General features: G+C 50.2%; 1 protein-coding gene across 1 annotated transcript; it reads right to left on the reverse strand.

Moving 5' to 3' along the window:
* Positions 1-2,110: 2,110 nt before the first annotated feature.
* On the reverse strand, positions 2,111-4,182 carry C10H11orf91 (chromosome 10 C11orf91 homolog). The gene is made up of 2 exons (XM_058688591.1): positions 3,613-4,182; positions 2,111-2,367 (listed from the first exon to the last, which is right to left on the reverse strand). Exons 1-2 carry the CDS (start codon positions 4,076-4,078, stop codon positions 2,282-2,284), a joined length of 552 nt encoding a protein of 183 aa, XP_058544574.1. The 5' UTR covers positions 4,079-4,182; the 3' UTR covers positions 2,111-2,281.
* Between the last annotated feature and the right edge of the window lie 13,033 nt (positions 4,183-17,215).

Consider the following 17,215-nt stretch of genomic DNA (forward strand, 5'->3'; position numbering starts at 1 on the left):
CTGAATTTTTCCAGGGTGAACAAGGGAGCTTCTCCAGCAACAACCGGCTTGGGGCAATAGAAATCTGCCTTCTTCCCGGGGAGGGGAGTAGGGCCTGGAATCCCTGCCCAGGGTTAAGAGGACTCCTACCGGTGGATCAGAGCTTACAAACTGCGGGACCCACCAGCCTTTGTTCGGCTGCAACTGCGTTTTCGAACCATTTCAATTCGCTGTTAAGATTTAGAAGCCAGGAACTTTCACCTGACACGGTGCTCAGCTCTTGCCTGGGCAACACGCCGCTGGAACTCGGGATCGGCTGCCCGGCACGCACCGCGGCTGGCTTGTCTCCACGGGGCTCCCTGCACGCTCTTCCACGGTTCCCAGCTGGGCCTTGCAGGCATGCGCATTTGCGTCCTCAGACACTTGGTCACTGCTGGAACATTTGGGCCTGTGTATGCAGCTTCCTGGCTCCTACCAGCCATTTCCCCATCTCCCCGCATCTGCATCCTCACACCACAGACCGGACCTGGTGTGATTCCCGATGAACCATCTCTGCTCCACGTACAGAAATAGGTCCCACCTATCTGTCCACTCCAGGCACAATTCCAGCAATTCCTCGTCTCCTCCATCATCACTTTTTCTCCCTCCCGACCACAGGCAGTCACTTCTCCCGTCTTTATAAAGAAAGCCTTCTCCACTCCGCTTGCCCTGCCAGTTTCTGCTCTAGTTCTCTGCTCTCCATGGCAGCTAACGACCTCGGAAGAGTCTCCTCTACCTATGGTCTCCAATTCATCTCCCCCGCTTCTCTCTTAAACCAACTCGAGTCGGGCGTTAAACCCCTATCACTCAACGGAAACTGCTCTTGACAAGATCACCAACACTAAATCCTTGTTGCCAAGTCCAAGAGTGAATCTCAGGCTCAGGGCTATTGGTCAAGAGCTGGCCACGCCCCCTCCTCGACACTTCCTTCACTTGATTCTAAGATGCCTTTCTTTGCGCAAAGCCCAAACGTCACAAATATTTGGCTATGTTCCACGGCGGCTGCAGGCATAGTGAGGGCACAAGGAAATCCAGATGCCAAGCATCAAAATGTTACACTCGATGAAGACTTGTTTCCTAAAATATTCTTTATTTGTGGGCTTGTGTCGCTGAGCTCTCGCTCCTCCTTGCCTTAAGACAGCACCTGGCCTCACGGGTGGTGCCACAAGCCATAGACACCTCTGCCCTAGCAGCGGGGAAAGGACAGGTGGGGCGGGGCCACACTGTGCTGCACCATCACTTCTTGCTTAGTTGGATTATTATGACAGCCTTCTTCCTGCTTTCCCTGCTTCTTTCCTTAGTCTACTCTTACAAGCACAAGTCAGACACTATCACTTGGCTGAAAAACCTCTACTGCATCCTCCACTGGGAGTAAAACCAGAGTCATTGCCATGGCTGCAAAGTCCCATGTGGAAGGACCCTCTGCACTCAACCCTACCATGCTCCCTTCAGTCCTCCCGCTCCAGCCATCTGGGCTCTTTGCTGACCCTAAAACATCCCAGTATGCCCCCAGCCTCAGCCTTTGCACTGGCCCTTGTGCCTGGAACATTCCCCCACGTGCCACATGGCTATCACCCTCAACTTCCTTCACACCTTATTTAAATGTTACCTCTTCTAGAAACCTTATTTGAAATGCCACCCTGTTTTCTTCTGACCCTCCTGACCAACCTTGCCCTACTATTTTTGTTTCCCCCTTAGCAGGTTATCTGTGATACCATATTGTGATATTTATTGTCTGTGTCTCCCCAGCTCCCAATCCCAAGAGTCTAGGAGGGTACCTGGTACATAATAAGCACGTGAATTTCTAGGAAGGACCATGGCTTTGATCAGATCATCAAAGAGTGTTGTGGTCCAAAAGCTATCCAACAAAACACTTCCCAGGACTAAAGCTGTTTGAACACCAACTATCTGTTCCAGTCCTCAAAGAGCCTTTCTGAGTAGGGGCACCGCAACCAAATATATATTGCCCTTGGCTTTCCCAATTCCCTCCACTTGGAGGTGTTGGGGTGGGGGTCCCCTGAATGCCAGCTGGGCAGCAGCTTCCAGACCCTGTGAGAGAGCTCCCCCAGCAGCAGCACAGAGAGCAAACCAAGAGATTTACCACACAAGTGGGCACTGTATATGGAGTACATGCTGGGAGCAATGGGAACAGCAGTAAATACAGAACAGAAAATAATGATCTTTGACACGACAACAAATGGGACACATTATCTAAGCACTAACACCTAAGGAGGCAGCTGCCCTAGCTCTGGGATGCAGATCCTCAGGAGAGAGAGGCTGACTTCTTTCCAGGCTGCCTTGTCTTCAGTCCTTGTAACTTTTCATCTTTCAGTGCCTTCAAGAATTTATCTGCAGGAGAGCAAAACACACATGGCTGTAGTAAAGATAAGGGCTCTTCTAACACTTCCAAAGTAAGCTTGTGGGACGCAATTGTGTGCTCCCTGCATGAACCCAGAACCCAACATGGGTAGGAAAAAACCCCTAACAGCCAAAACATGTTTAAGTGGAGAAAATGTAGTAAAGAGGTCCAAGACTCAGCCTGTTTTCTAGGGATTTTTTCCATGCCTTTGGGGAAGAGGACCTTACAGGGTGCCTGACGAGTTGGGGACCATTCTCATGGCCACATTAACCTAAACATTTAGGTTATTTCATACTCCCCTTCCGTGTGTGGCAGGGGAGCCAACTTAACCTGTGTGGTTGTTTATAATAGCGGGGATAGTCCTTCTAGAACAATCTTCCCTCCTCCAGTGTTGAACTGCAAGCCTTAGCCGGAACACGTGATAGAAAGACAGTCTGCAGAACAGCCTATGGCTAATGAATATTCTACAGTGTGAGAGGTCCTCGTGCCGAGTAGAATCAAATTTAACTTTACCCTTCAAGGAGAACAATCAGTCAGCTTGCATGCTAGAGGAATCCTGCCCACATCAGAGCACACCTGGTCTGCCCTCGTCCAGAGCCCTAAGACTTTAGATCTAACATCTAGAGTCCAAAACCCTGGTGAGAGGACTACCAGAGCCAGGGCTAGGGTTCACAGGGAGGTTACCTTCCAGCATTAAGAAGTGGAGGGCCCCAGAGGCCCTCAGTGAACTGTCCTTGGGCTTTCTGGGTCTTGCACAATTCCCACCTCTACTTACGGACACTCCAACTGCTATTCGCTTCCCCCTCCTCACATGGAGGACCACAGTTGGAGGTAAACACTAAAGCTCAGGTCTCTAAAGGAAGGGGTTTGTGTGTGGCGGGTGATGGTAATATTACTACCACAGGGGACGGGACAGTCATGGTGCAGGGGGTGTCAAGTGCAGGATGGGGTGGTGGTGGATGGAGGTTTGGAGGCTGAGAGTCCAGATTACCAAAAGGGCTCAGGATGGAGGGAGGGTGAAGTTTGGGACAAGAGTGTTCACGAAATCCTGACAGTGATGAGGGAGGGCGTCGGTTGAAATCCAGGAGGAGTGAATCTGGGTGCTGGGGGCGGGGATTGTCGATCTGGGATCTGGACTGAAGTCTTAGCCGGTGGCCACATTGTCGGGGAGGGGATTTTGGGAGGCATGGAGCCAAGGGGGGAGCGAGTCAAGGCCGGCCAAGGAGGTCACGCACAGCGCTGGGAGTCGAAGCCGTCCCCAGTGATGGTGAGTAGTTCCAGCTCCTTAATCCGGATCTCCAGCTCGCATAACTCCTCGGGGTGGGAGGCGGAGGCGAGCCGGGGAGTCGCGGGGCAGGGAGCAAGGGGCGAGGCAGCCACCTCGGGCCCTGGCGGTGGCGAGTAGAAGAAGCGCAGAGGCTCGTAGGGTATGGAGGCCAGGCCGGAAGGCCAGGGCGGGGGCCAGGGGCGCTCGCCCGGGGGCCCCAGGCCGGGTGGCGGCGGCAGGGGCGCCTGAGGGAGGGACCGTCCCCCCGGCGCCGCCCCGCCAGGTTTCAGCGGCACGAAAAGCTTCTTCCAGATGTTGAAGTCGCTGAGCGGAGACGAGGAGACGCCGCGATCGTAGAGGGACGGGAAGTAGAGGGGCGGAGCAGGCCGCTGGCTCATGGTGGGGCTCTCGCCGCCTCGCCGCCCCTTCGGCATCTTTTGAATGGGAGGCTGCGTGGGAGGAACCCCGCGCCTGGAGACGCGCGCCCCAACCCCGAGTAGTCGGGTTCTGAGGTTCCACAGGCCACGCCCCGGCGGAGCGCGGCCCCACCCCTTCGACCAGCCCCGCCCCCGAATAGGCGGGGTTCTGCGGGAAGGCTGGCCACGCCCCAGAACGTGCCCCGCCCACTGAGGACTGGCCTCGCCCCTGGAGCAGGAGTGGGTTGACTAGCAGCGGTGACCGGCAGGCGCGCCTTAATCCGCCGCCCTACCGTCCCCTGGTTTCCGCTGCGCCCCGCGGCCACCAGACGCCAGCCAATTTTTTCGCCCCCTCCGGTTCCGCCCCTCGACTCTTCCCACTGCCCCTACGTTCCGCAAACCTGGCTTTGCCGCTATTGCGGCCCTGGCTCCAGCTCCCATCTCACATGTCATCAGAAACTCAGACAAAAACAGGAAGCAGGGAGCTGGCCAGAACTGCAAGAGAATACATTTTTCAGTCTTCTCCTTTCATAGGGAGAAAAATAATATTTCCTAGAAACCTGCCCGCTGCGACAGCAGACTTCCCTTACCACCCTCTCTGCAAAGTATCTGGGGAAATGAGTTGACATCTATCCTACGGGAGGCAAAGGAGAAGATGGTTGACTGGGAATGGCTGTTAAAACCAACCGATGTTTCTGCCAAACTTCCCAGGGTTGTGGAAGATTCTGGAAAAGGGGACTCTGGTATGGACTTGTAATAGAGTGGCAGTAGGTCTTCAATGAAATGCAGTTTACTTTAGTTCTTTTCCAGACACATTACCAGACGCTAACAGGAAGCAAACTGCCCATAGGAAATCCCACCTCAAATAGCTCACTCTCTTTAAGAGTGACCTGTAGGGGTGCCTGAGTGGCTGAGTGGGTTAAGTGCCTGACTTCAGCTCAGGTCATTATCTCACGGTTCTTGAGTTTGAGTCCGTGTCAGGGTCTGTGCTGACAGTTCAGAGCCTGGAGCCTGCGTCGGATTCTGTGTCTCCCTCTTTCTCTGCTCCTCCCCCATTCACCCTCTGTCTCCCTCTCTCAAAAATAAATAAACATTTAAAAAAGATAATAATTAAAAAAAAAAGTGACCTGTACTGTCCAAGGGACTTGTCCAGCTCATTTACATACATGAGTAACTTGTATTAGCCATAGACTGGGCGGGGGGGGGGGGGGGGGGGATAAATTTCCTTCAAAGCCTCCACCTAATGATTATTGGTATGTAGAGGCCAGTTTAGATTGGCTAGTCAGTACCAGCTCCATTAGCAAAAATGGCTATATACAGATGCTGTATATAGGTGTGTGTGTGTGTGTGTGGTGTGTGTGTGTGTGTGTGTGTGTAGCAGAACAGTGGAGACAGATGTCCAGGCTGGAGATCTTTGGGTAAGTTGCTTGACTTCTAAGACAGTTTTCTGTAAAACAGAAATAAGAGAACCAGGCTGCCTCACTTGCTTGTGGCAATCCGACAGAAGACAGAATGGTGTGTGTGAAGCACTTGTAAGCTTAGAAACTGTCCAAGTGTAAGGAGCAGCTGTCCCCACTGAGAGACCTATCTGAAGCTGAAAGCTTTGTCTTCCTATACTTAGTGTAAACTCCTTGAGGGCAAGAATCCAGCCTTATAATACTGAACATATAATAGACTTAATAAATACTTGAGAACTTTTGAAACAGTGTTATATGTTTGGGAAACTGAAGGGGACCAGAATATAGCACCCTAAAACATGCCACTTTGGCATAAGGATTATTGTGAACTGAAGACAATTGAGGAACAGCAGACACAGGGGAAGCTCTGTACTCTCCCTTTCTGCCTAAAAGCAGGGTATAAATTTCCCTTTGTGAAGGTATCCTCCTCCCCTTTCCCATATCAGGAAGAAGAGATGATTCTTATCACTGGAGATGGCACGGACTTGAGCCTGCATAAACAAATCTTACTACACAACCCTTACCTTTGATAAACTTCCCCCATATATCTACCTTCCTACAATTTATGACTTCTAGAAGCCCAATCCCCTTTTCCTTTGTCTTGTCTCTTGTCCACAATTTGTCACCCTTTGTTAAAATGGCTTATAAGCTCTCAAGCCTAAATGTTTCTTTGGGTTTTCACATCTTTTCTGTGAGGCCCCATGTGCATGCATAATAAATCTTTTCTGTTAATCTGTTTTTTCCCAGTTTAATTCACACGGTCCAACTACTGAACCTAAGAGAATAGAGGAAACTTCCTCCCCGCCCCCCCCCCCCCCACCTCTACAGAACCATAGTAGTGGTGAGAACCAGAGTTTTGGACTCAGACCTGGGACCAAGCCCTGGACCTACTGTGTACTCAGCTGTGTGGATGAACTTTTCTGAACCTCAGTTTTTTATCTATGTAATGGGAATAATAATGGTACCAGATGAAGGAGCATAAGGCAAGCTGACAGCCACTAACACCGCCACACCCCCTTCCCTGACCCCCACCCCAGGTGGAATATGTGTGATATTTCTCGGGCACTCCTGGCTGCCCAAAAACCAAGGAAAGGGGGAAAACAAATTGTTAACTGATAGAGATCATAATCCTGCAGGACCTAAATCTCCATCACCCCTCCTATTGATGTGGGGGACAAAGGCAGAAGGAAATGGCAGATAGAACTAAATTACCTTATAACCTGCAGCCCATTGACAAATACTTGAAACTGGCAGAGTAAAATGTTTCTCCAGGAACTCCCTATGGTCTTAATGCTAATGCTTTGCTAGAGGGAAAACCACCTTAGTTTGACAATAGCTAGGCCTCCACTATCTTGGGAGTCTTCTTTAACCTATGAAAATCTCACTGGAAACTTCCCCTGGATTTTACCTCCCCCAGCCCCATAGTATATAACCAGTCTCTCCTCATGTCCCTGGGCAACTCTTTCTGCCCATGGTTCCTGTCCTCGTGGTTTAATAAAGTCACGGTTTTTGCACCAAAGATGTCCTTGGCTCTGGACCCCATGAGCCCCGCTATCACCCCTAAAACCTCATCAATACCTACTCCTTGAATTGGTAAGATTAAATGAGACAATCCAAGTACTCTGCCATAGAACATGTTCAGTAATGTTAACTCTTTTATTCTATGTTGAAGATCCTTAGATTTTGCATTATGTTCTTTAAATGATGCAATGCAATCACATTTTTACTCCTATGTATCCATTCAAAGAGAAAAAGCTTACAGATTTTAACTCCATGGTAATCTAAACAGATTTTATACTGGGTGGCTTAATTATAAGAAAATCATAACATTACAAATGGTAGGTTAAAAGAAAGGTGGTTTCCTCTAACAACCACACAACAAGAAAACTCAGATGCCACAGTGAACAAACACTGAGATAAATCCCAGCGAAGTCTATATGGGGTAATAACCTCAGTAGTTACGGCAAAACCCCACAAATTGTTCCTGCAAACATCTGGGAAAGTCAAGTTGGTGATGAAAAAACAGAACAGGTTTATGTTTATTTTAAAAACATTTTTTTATGTTTATTTTTGAGAGAGAGCGAGCGGGGGAGGGGCAGAGAGAGAGGGAGACACAATCTGAAGCAGGCTCCAGGCTTTGAGCTGTCAGCACAGAACCCAGCATGGGGCTCAAACCCAGGAACTGTGAGATCCTGACCCGAGCTGAAGTCAGATGCTTAACTGAGTCACCCAGGTGCCCCTAGATACCCCTAGTTACCTCATCTATTTTAAACAGAACATTCCCCTCCCTGGGCTCTGAAGCTCTAGTGTCACCTGTCTTGCCTTTCAAATTCCCCATTAAGAACCATCCTGTTGGGGCTTGAGGGATTCCATCTCTTTCTTTTTTTTTTTTTTTTTCTTTTTGGATTTGTTTATTTTTTGAGAGAGAGAGAGAGATTGAGAGAGTGAGAGGGGAAGGGGCATAGAAAGAGGGAGAAGAGTCCTAAGGAGGCTCTGTGCTGGCAGTGTGGAGCCTGATGTGGGGCTCGAATTCATGAAATGTAAGATCATGACCTGAGCCGAAATCAAGAATCAGATGCTTAACTGACTGAGCAACCCAGGTACCCCTGAGGGATTCAATTGCTAAGACCCAAGCTCCCTGCCTGCACTTGGAACCAGTGAGAGAGATGCTCACACGGGTTCCTCTTTGCTACTAAAGGTCTTTTGGAGGACACGGCTTGAGGTCTGGAAGCCAGGTGGGATTACTAGAACTATATCCCTCAGCTGAGCTCACCTACCCGGTGCAAGGCCCTGTGGGAAAGGGCCTTGTCCGCAGAGAAAGAGCCTTTACTGGCACAGCGAAGAGCAGGCCAAAGACAGACCTGGTCCGTTCTCCAAACTCACCCAAAAGGGCAGTTCTTCTTCCACTCTCAGGAGAAGGAGGCACACGAGTGTCACCCTTAAGACACGTGACACAGGATGCCTGGGTGGCTCAGTCCGTTAAGGCTCTTGGTTTCAGCTCAGGTCATGACCTCACGGTTCGTGAGTTCGAGCCCCACATCGGGCTCTGTGCTGACCGCTCAGAACCTGGAACCTGCTTTGGATTCTGTGTCTCCCTCTCTCTCTGTCCCTCCCCTGCTCCCTCCATCTCTCTCTCTCTCTCTTAAACTTAAAAAAAAAACACACACACACACATGGCACAGTGGGGTGAGGGTTCCTCCCAACACTCTGATTTAAACTCTCTAACGAGTCGGGGGTTATGATTTCCCATCGCCAAAGCCCTCTTCAGCCAGGAGCTGCCGGGACTACGCGGGTTACTGTTTGCCTCATTTCCTCAGCCATGGCCTGCCGGAGGAGTAAGACAGCTCAGCACCTCAGCTCTGCATCTAGACACGCTGCTGGTGATCACAGCCTCCCCAGGTTCCCAGGCTCGTGAAGGGCACATCGTGATTTGCCATGTCTGCCTTGGCTCCAGATGGCTTTTAGGGCCATGTAGTGCTTGTGGTTTGGAATATAACAGAGAGGTTGTGGAGTGAATGTTTGTGGTCACCCCCCCACCACCAAATTTATATGTTAAAATCCTAACCCCCAATATGAGGCCATTAGGAGGTGGGGCCTTTGGGAAGCGATTAGGTCAGGAGGTGGAGCCCTTGTGAATGGGATTAGTGCCCTTAGAAAAGAGAGCTCAGGGGGCCTGGGTGGCTCAGTTAAGCATCCGACTTCCGCTCAGGTCATTGTTAGGGTCAGGTGTAAGGCAGGGTAAAGATAGGAGTCAGAGGCTAAAAAATTTTAGCAGTCAAAGGCTTTATTTGGGAACTAAGGTCTCTGGTGAGGTTCCGTGACTCAGGGAGAGAGAGAGAGAGAGAGAGAGAGAGAGAGAGAGAGAGAGAGAGAGAGAGAAGTCAGGGAAGTCTCACCCAGGTGTGGTGGGGTGGGGTTTTTAAGCTGCAGTGGTTCCAGGTTTAGGTCCAGGTGGGCCTTTTTCGCATCAGGTCGTGCTGTGGCTTGGTGATTGGTTGACCTCCAACTGGTTCTGGCACCCTACTAGGGGCTTTTCGTTGGGTTGCACTGGCAGGATGGCCGTCCCCTCTACTGTGGTTCCAAGGACATCCTAACATTCCAACCTCTTATTGGTGATAATGGGCGACAGATCTGATCTGGCTGCTTCCTGCAGGTGTAAGGGCGACGTCATGGTATGTGGGGTCTGAGGTTGGAATGCGGGAATATGGCCGGACCACCATCTGGCGAAATGCAACCTGGGAAACTTCATAAATTTGTTTTTGTACGAAACGGAGAAAACAAGGTAAGAGCATAAGTATTATACAGATAGCAACTAGTGGGGTGACTATGGTGAGGAGCCAAGTTAGGAGGGGTGATTGCCACCAGGAGGTTAGGGGGTGTGAGGATCCTGGGCGGGCGGATAGAGTTTTTTGGATTTCCTTTAGGTGTTCTATATTGGTTTCAACTAAGCCTGACTCATTGAGGTAGTAGCAACATTCTTCCCTCAGGAACAGGCATGTTCCCCCTTTTTTGCTGTCAGGAGATGTAGGGCTCGTCGGTTTTGTAGAGTGACCTGTGCTAGGGAGTTGATCTGCCTCTGTAAGGCGGATAGGGAGGTTGCTGAGGCTTCTAGTTTATTGAGGATGTCTTGGCCCAACAAGGGGACGGGGCAGGAGGGGATGACTAGGAAGGAGTGGGAGAAGTGGAAGCCATCCAGGCAGCAGGTGAGTACCGGTGTGCATGGGGGAATGGAGGGGGTGCCATTTATGCCCATGACCGAAACGGAGGACGGCGTGGTAGGGCCGGAATAGCTCGGCAGGACAGAATAGGTAGCCTCCGTGTCCAACAGAAAGGAGATGGACGTACCCGCTACCTGGAGTTTTACCCTGGGCTCAGTGTGGGTCACCGGAGTTACTGAGTCTGGACCTTGTCAGTCGTCATCCTCCATCTCCAGCAGTTGGAAGGCAGAGTCCAATCGGGGTGAAACCTCGCCATGTGGGGGCGTTGCGAGTCTGTCCTCCCCTGGGTTAGGACAATCGGATTCCCAATGGCCCATTTGCTGGCACAATGGGCATGGACTGGTAGGCTTTTTGGGATGGGGACACTGACGAGACCAATGGCCTTCTTGGCCACATTTAAAGCATGGCCCCGGAGGGGGCCATGGCCCAGAGGGCTTTATTGTGGCTAGCCTCAGGGCAGCTACCAAGGCTGGGGTCTGTAATTGTACCGTTTGTTGGAGACGGGCCTATCGCCGTTGTTCTTGAGCTTCCTCTCGGCCATTAAAAACTTTAAAAGCCATCTTTCCCAGGTTGGCCATAGGGGTTTGAGGACCATCTTCGGCCTTTTTTAGTTTTTTTTTGAATATCAGGGGCTGATTGGGAAATAAAGTAGGTGGCCAATACTGTGGCCCCAGCGGGGTTGGTAGGGTCTAGTCTGGTATACTGGGTAAGTGCCTCTGTGAGCTGGCTAAGGAAGGCTGCGGGGTTTTCATTGGGGTCCTGTATTATTTCTTGAAGTTTGTTAAAATTTACTGATTTGAGGTTGCCCTCATGCCTGCTAGTAGGCACTGGATCATCTGGTCCCGGCACCGGTGACCATTGCCTGCATGTTGGTAGTTCCAGTTGGGGTCGGCCGCCAGGACAGCATCGGCCCCTACAGACAGGCATAGTGGGGTCGGTCATGTGGGTTTGGTCTGCATATTCCCTGGCTGTGGCCTGGATGCGCTCCCTCTCCTCAGGGGTGAGGGTAGAGGTGAGGATTACATGGATGTCATGCCATGTGAGACTGTAGGCTTGGGCAAGGTATTGGAATTCCTTAATGTATTGGGTGGGGGTCAGCCGAGAATGACCCTAGCCACTTTTCAATGGCGGATAAGTCTTGGAGGGAGAAGGGGACGTGAACGCGAACCAGGCCTTCAGGTCCTGCCACCTCATGGAGAGGTAAGATGGCCACTGGGTTCTGTTCGCTGGGAGGGGCCTGAGCACAGTTGGGGATGATATGGGAGGTGAGGGCGGGACGGCTGGGGGTTGGGAGTATGGAGTGGGGGTGAGAGCCGGTGGGCGGCGTGGCTAGATCCTCTAACGGGTCGGAGATGGGGGAAGTTGGTGAGGTGGGGTCGTCGGGGGATTGTGGGCAGGCAAGGAGCATACATGCAGAGGGGCAGGAGGAACATTGGTTGGGGCGAGACCTGAGGTCCCAAAAGGCCATGACGTAGGGTATTTCTCCCTGTTTTCCCAGCCAATGGCAGAAATTGCCCAGATCGGTTAAGATTTGGTATTGTAAAGACCCCTCGGGTGGCCGAGGATCATTATCTAATTTGTACTGAGGCCAGACTACAGCGCGAAGGCAGATGAGTCGGTTACACGAAGTTCGCCTTGTAAGCCCAGGAGCCGGAAGCTTTAACAGACATTGGAGGGGGGTAAGAGATCGAGGCGGTTTAGACTCGGTACTCCCCATTGGCATGGCAGGGCGAGGCGTCCCTCATGCTGCAATAAGGGGCCTATTGGCGTGCGGGCCTTGCGGCTTGTGGAGGAAAGGAGGCTGACTTGCGAGACGTCTCTCGTAGGTGTCAGCCGTAGTTGGAGGAGGGAAGGAGGGGTCTGTCCTACTTACCGGCTCCTGTAGGCGCTTTTGAGTAGGTGGTTGGCCTCTGGCTTGGCAAGGAGGGAGCTCAGCCAAGGGAGGCGAGCTACTACCTCCCCCGGGTTTCGGCACCAAATATTAGGGTCAGGCGTAAGGCAGGGTAAAGATAGGAGTCAGAGGCTAAAAAATTTTAGCAGTCAAAGGCTTTATTTGGGAACTAAGGTCTCCGGCGAGGTTCTGTGACTCAGGGAGGGAGAGGGAGAGTCGCACCCACGTGTGGTGGGGGTGGGGTGGGGTTTTTAAGCTGCAGTGGTTCAGGGTTTAGGTCCAGGTGGGCCTTTTTCGCATCAGGTCGTGCTGTCGCTTGGTGATTGGTTGACTTCCAACTGGTTCTGGCACGCTACTAGGGGCTTTTCGTTGGGTTGCACTGGCAAGATGGCCATCCCCTCTACTGTGGTTCCAAGGACATCCTAACAGTCATGATCTCAGGGTTCCTGAGTTCCAGCCCCGCATTGGGCTCTATGCTGACAACTCGGAGCCTGGAGCCTGCTTTGGATTCTATGTCTCCCTCTCTCTCTGCCCCTCCCCTGCTCATGCTCTGTCTCTCTCTCTCTCTCACAAATAAACATTAATAGAAGAAGAAGAAGAAAAGAGAGGTCAGAGAGCTCCTTTGCCCTTTCCACCATGTGAGGAAACAGCCAGATGATGGATACCTGTGAGCCAGGAAGGGGTTTTCACCAGACACAAGATATGCCAGAGTCTTGCTCTTGTACTTTCCAGCTTCCACGTCTGTGAGAAATAAATGTTTGTTGCTTAAGCCACCTAGTCTGTGGCATTTTGTTATAGTAGCCTGAATGCACGTTTGAACCCAGGAGTCTGCGACTTGGGGAAAATCGCATCACCTCTCTGAACTTCAATCTTCTATAAAATGAAGACAATATCTACTTCACAGGGTTGATGTAGTTGATGAAAATATGTACAAGCAGTACCTGGGACACACAGTGGGTGCTCAATAAAGTGTGACTGTGATGATTATACAGTCTTAGGTGGATTCTTTAGTCCACCATGAAGCCCTAGTGAGTTGACTAGGAAAATGGAGTGGGGAAGGGGGGGGGGCGTGTCACTTCTAGAAAACCAAACCCACTCCAGATAATTTAGCAAGCCCTATACCCTGGAAACTGCTTCCTTGCTGTAGTGCTGAGGACAGTGATAGTAAACACGTGAAGAGAGGCTACCTACCGTGTGCCACGCACTTGTCTTAACTCCGCTAATCTTCCTAACAACCCTGGTCTCGGGTGGTGTTATCCAAATTTTCCAGATGAGAAAACTGAGGCACGTGAAGTGAAGCAATTGCCCGAGGTCCTGTGACTGGTTAGCGTCAGAGCTGGCATTCCTAACAGGTGGATGAGCTCCACCGCCCCTCCTCCGGCCCCCCCACAGGCCCCCCATCCCTCAGGGCAGGCCCACAGCTGGGCACTTGGCCTCCTGTCCTCTTCCCGGCAGGGGGCTGGCTCTACTTGGAAGTTGTTTGTGCCCAGCTATTCTGGGAACAGCCTTTTTCTTGATCACTCATCTGAATTAACCATTGTGTTGGTCTGGATCTAGGGGACCAGATCCAGGGGACGTTCACACTTCACAACACCCTCCATTTATAAAAGTTTCTGAGAAGTACAGTTCAGTCCTTATCTCATTTCCCTCAGTGGGTGTTCCTCTGTACTGGCAGGGTCAGCAAATCCTTTAATAAATGGAAGCCTGAGAGGCAGTTGAGCGCAATGGAGCGAACAGGCCTTGGAAGATCCACCGGCATCAGCCAGCTGTACGGCCTTTGGGTAAAAATAATTGCAGCGAGCACCTCCTGACGGCTTACGATTGTGCATTCTCATGTTATCTGGATAGCAACGCTCACAGTGTATACATCTGTCAGAATTTTCTGGGCACAAGCAACAGAAATTGATACTGAGAATTTACACAGAGGGCTAGGAGACAGCTCATAGGTGTGAAAGCTTAAGAGTTAGGTGGAGGAGGTACGAAAACCGGAGTAGCTTCAGGATCCAGGTAGCAGGAAGGAGTCAATAACCTGTTCAGTTCCGTCCCGGGGGTGGTAGCCAGCTGTTGGTTGGCCGGCTATTCTTTCTTTCTTTCTTTCTTTTTTTTTTTTTAATGTTTATTTATTCTTGAGACAGAGACAGAGCATGAGGGGGGAGGGACAGAGAGAGAGGGAGACACAGAATCTGAAACAGGCTCCAGGCTCCGAGCTGTCAGCACAGAGCCTGACGTGGGGCTGGAACCCATGAACTGTGAGATCATGACCTGAGCCGAAGCCGGCCGCTCAACCGACTGAGCCACCCAGGCGCCTCATTGGCTGGCTATTCTTAATGACTATTCCCTTATCCTTTTACCCTTGCCACCTTCCCCTTACAGATGTTGGAAAAATTAAATACTAGCTTTGCCAGTCCCCCTTTAAGGTAGGGGTGGCCATGGGACACAGTTGCGGTCAGAAGATATGACCAGAGGATAGCTGGGAATTTCTGGGAAAGATTATACTTTCCTGATAAGAGTGATGAAAACTGAAGCTTTCCCTTCATCTCTTTCTGCCTTAAAACTTGCAATGCTGGAACTTCTGCAGTCCCTTTGTGATCAGGAGGGAAAGACCAAGACTATCACCAACAGACACACCAGCCCAGACATTGTGGAGCAGTTGAACCAATGCCAGCGGCTGCATACCTGCAGAGTGTTTATGCGAGAAAATCAGACTTTGTCTGATTAAGCTACTCTGAGTTGGGTTGTCTGTTACTTGCAGGCTTCCTGAGAGGCTCACACCTTCAACCAAAACCGTTCCCCCCCCCCAGTCCTTGCAGAACTCCACCGAAGACTTAAATTCTGGGGAAGAACACGCCCAACTTTCTCGGCTGGAGGAGGGTAGGCCACCTTCGTTAACGGTTCCGCCGATATGGCACTTAAAGGGTGGGGTGGGGGGGTTCCTCAAAAGGTGAGTATGCTCTCGTTGCCAGAGGTGGGGGGAACAGAGGCCAAGAGGCTGAGAGTCAAATGTCCGTTAAGATGGGTGTCACGGTTACAGCCGTGAGGCTCACGCAGAGTCTCAGGGTGGCGACATAGTATGCCCGAAGCCTCTGCGGCATGGGCACGTACGGGGCCTGGCATTTTACCTTGCTGCAAATGTATTGCATTTAAGTGAAGGATTGCTGGCGTGGGATTTCATTGTAAACCCAAATCTTAAAAAAAAATTCTCAAAGCTACATTATTCATATCATATACACGTTATTTCCATCCCAATCTTGAGTGTTCTTTAACTGCTTCCCATAGCTCGGGAAGGAGGTGGTTTAGTTAGCAACTGTCAGTTAACCCTTTTCACTAGATGTCTTGGTTAGAGATATTTGGTTGCAAAGAACACAACCTTTCTCACTCATTCAAGCACCAGGAAAGGGCAGGAGGAGTTACAGTATGATTAGACCTGACTGAATCCAAGGGCAGAAATGGACAGGAAACTAATTTGTAAGCACTCTGATGGATTTGGGTATAGATGATAAATACTATTCATGATTACTGAGAAAAATTAAGTGGACCCCTACATTTATAGTGTTTGGAATAGTGCCTGGCACATGGTAAGCCCTCAAGTTGGGACCAGTATACTCCAGGGTTTAACATTCAGGGTCAGGCCCCATTTTGTCTACATCAGGAGAGTTTATGAACTGAAACACTAAGTTCCAGTTCTGGCCATAACACCATGTCACGAAAACACATGAGAAGGTAAACAACGCTGTTTACATTCCCGTAAGGCCTCCATCTTATCCGCATCAAAGTTTTGCCTGATTTTTATAAAACTGACAGCCAGACGGGGTGGTGTTAACTGAGCCAGCGTGGGCACGGATTGTATATAGGAGTGACACGGTGTGGTTGGCTGGTTTGCATGGAGCCAACAATAGTGAGGCTGGAGAGAGAAGCACCCTTAGGGAAGCCCATCACGGAAATGAAGGTCCTCACTCCACAGTGTAGGACTTGTTTCCCAGTTCAGTGCCCTTGCCCCCTGCAGGGTGTGTGGTGTCTCACCACTTCGCCTCCCAGAGGCTGTGGACCTACATGACTGCTGGGGAAAAGGAGGACAGACAGACATCCTTACTTACGACAGAGCCTTGCAGGCACCCATCTACTCCAAAATAATGCATATATAAACAGGAAGTTTTAGCCCAAGTAAAAATCTTGTGGTGAACAATCCCATAATAGGCAATATGAATAGGAGATCTCTGGTCAATTTCTACAAAGCCAATGGAGTGAATACAATGTGTTTCACTGTCGATTCTCTGATCCCTTTAGTTTTAACAACCCTGGACTCTGTGTAACCTGCGTCTTCATTACAGCCCACTTCTTATCTGCCAGACACTTTACAAATGTGAGGCCACAAGCCTCATACAATTTTTCTTGAGGTAGGTGCAGGAAGCTGGAGTTCAGACAGGGCCAGAAAACTTGTCTAGAGACATAGCCAATTAGTGGAAGAGACAGGATCTGAACCCAGGCCCCCAACTACCAAATCCATGCACTCAACTGCTGTTATCCTGAAATGAAATAATTATGAGAGGCAGTGGGCCTTGGAAACAGACTGTGGCAAACAGTGTTTTGAAATTATATCATGTTTCCTAAAAGTCCTAAGTGGGTTCTACAAAGCTCACCCGGTTGGATAACCTAAACTTTCAGTGAAAAAACAACTGTACTTAATGTTTTTATTTCTAAAAAGAGGCAGGAATCAATTTCTTCAAAGCAAAAAAGCACCCGGATCTCCTCCAGGTTTTGTCCCAAAGTCAAATTGGCATGCATTAAAGGCAGGTGCAAAGGACATAAGGCAGCACAGTGGCCGACTGGGCAGCTGAGTGTGAACCCTAGACTTGACAATATATTAACCTTGGTGACAGTCAGCAATTCAAATTTCTTCAAACGTAGTTTTCTTCTTAATCCAGTGAGATGATAGTACAGAAAAAAATACATGTAAAACAGAGCACAGAACCCCGCACCATCAAGTTCCCCTCATTAGAGGGGATATCAGGTAAGTACTGCTTCCAGCCAGTGCTGTGCCTTCTCAGCACAAGAATCTCTTAGAAATGTTAGCATTAGTTCAGACTGTTTG

This window comes from Neofelis nebulosa, chromosome 10 (assembly GCF_028018385.1).
Source record: "Neofelis nebulosa isolate mNeoNeb1 chromosome 10, mNeoNeb1.pri, whole genome shotgun sequence".
In the NCBI taxonomy this organism is placed as follows: domain Eukaryota; kingdom Metazoa; phylum Chordata; class Mammalia; order Carnivora; family Felidae; genus Neofelis; species Neofelis nebulosa.

Bases quoted from the DNA above. Each gene is read 5' to 3' on its own strand.
- C10H11orf91 (XM_058688591.1), bottom strand. From the start codon at position 4,078: ATGCCGAAGGGGCGGCGAGGCGGCGAGAGCCCCACCATGAGCCAGCGG. The intron at 2,368-3,612 runs GTGCGTGACCTC...GCTCTCCTGCAG, and splicing joins CGGCTTCGACTCCCAGCGCT to ATAAATTCTTGAAGGCACTG.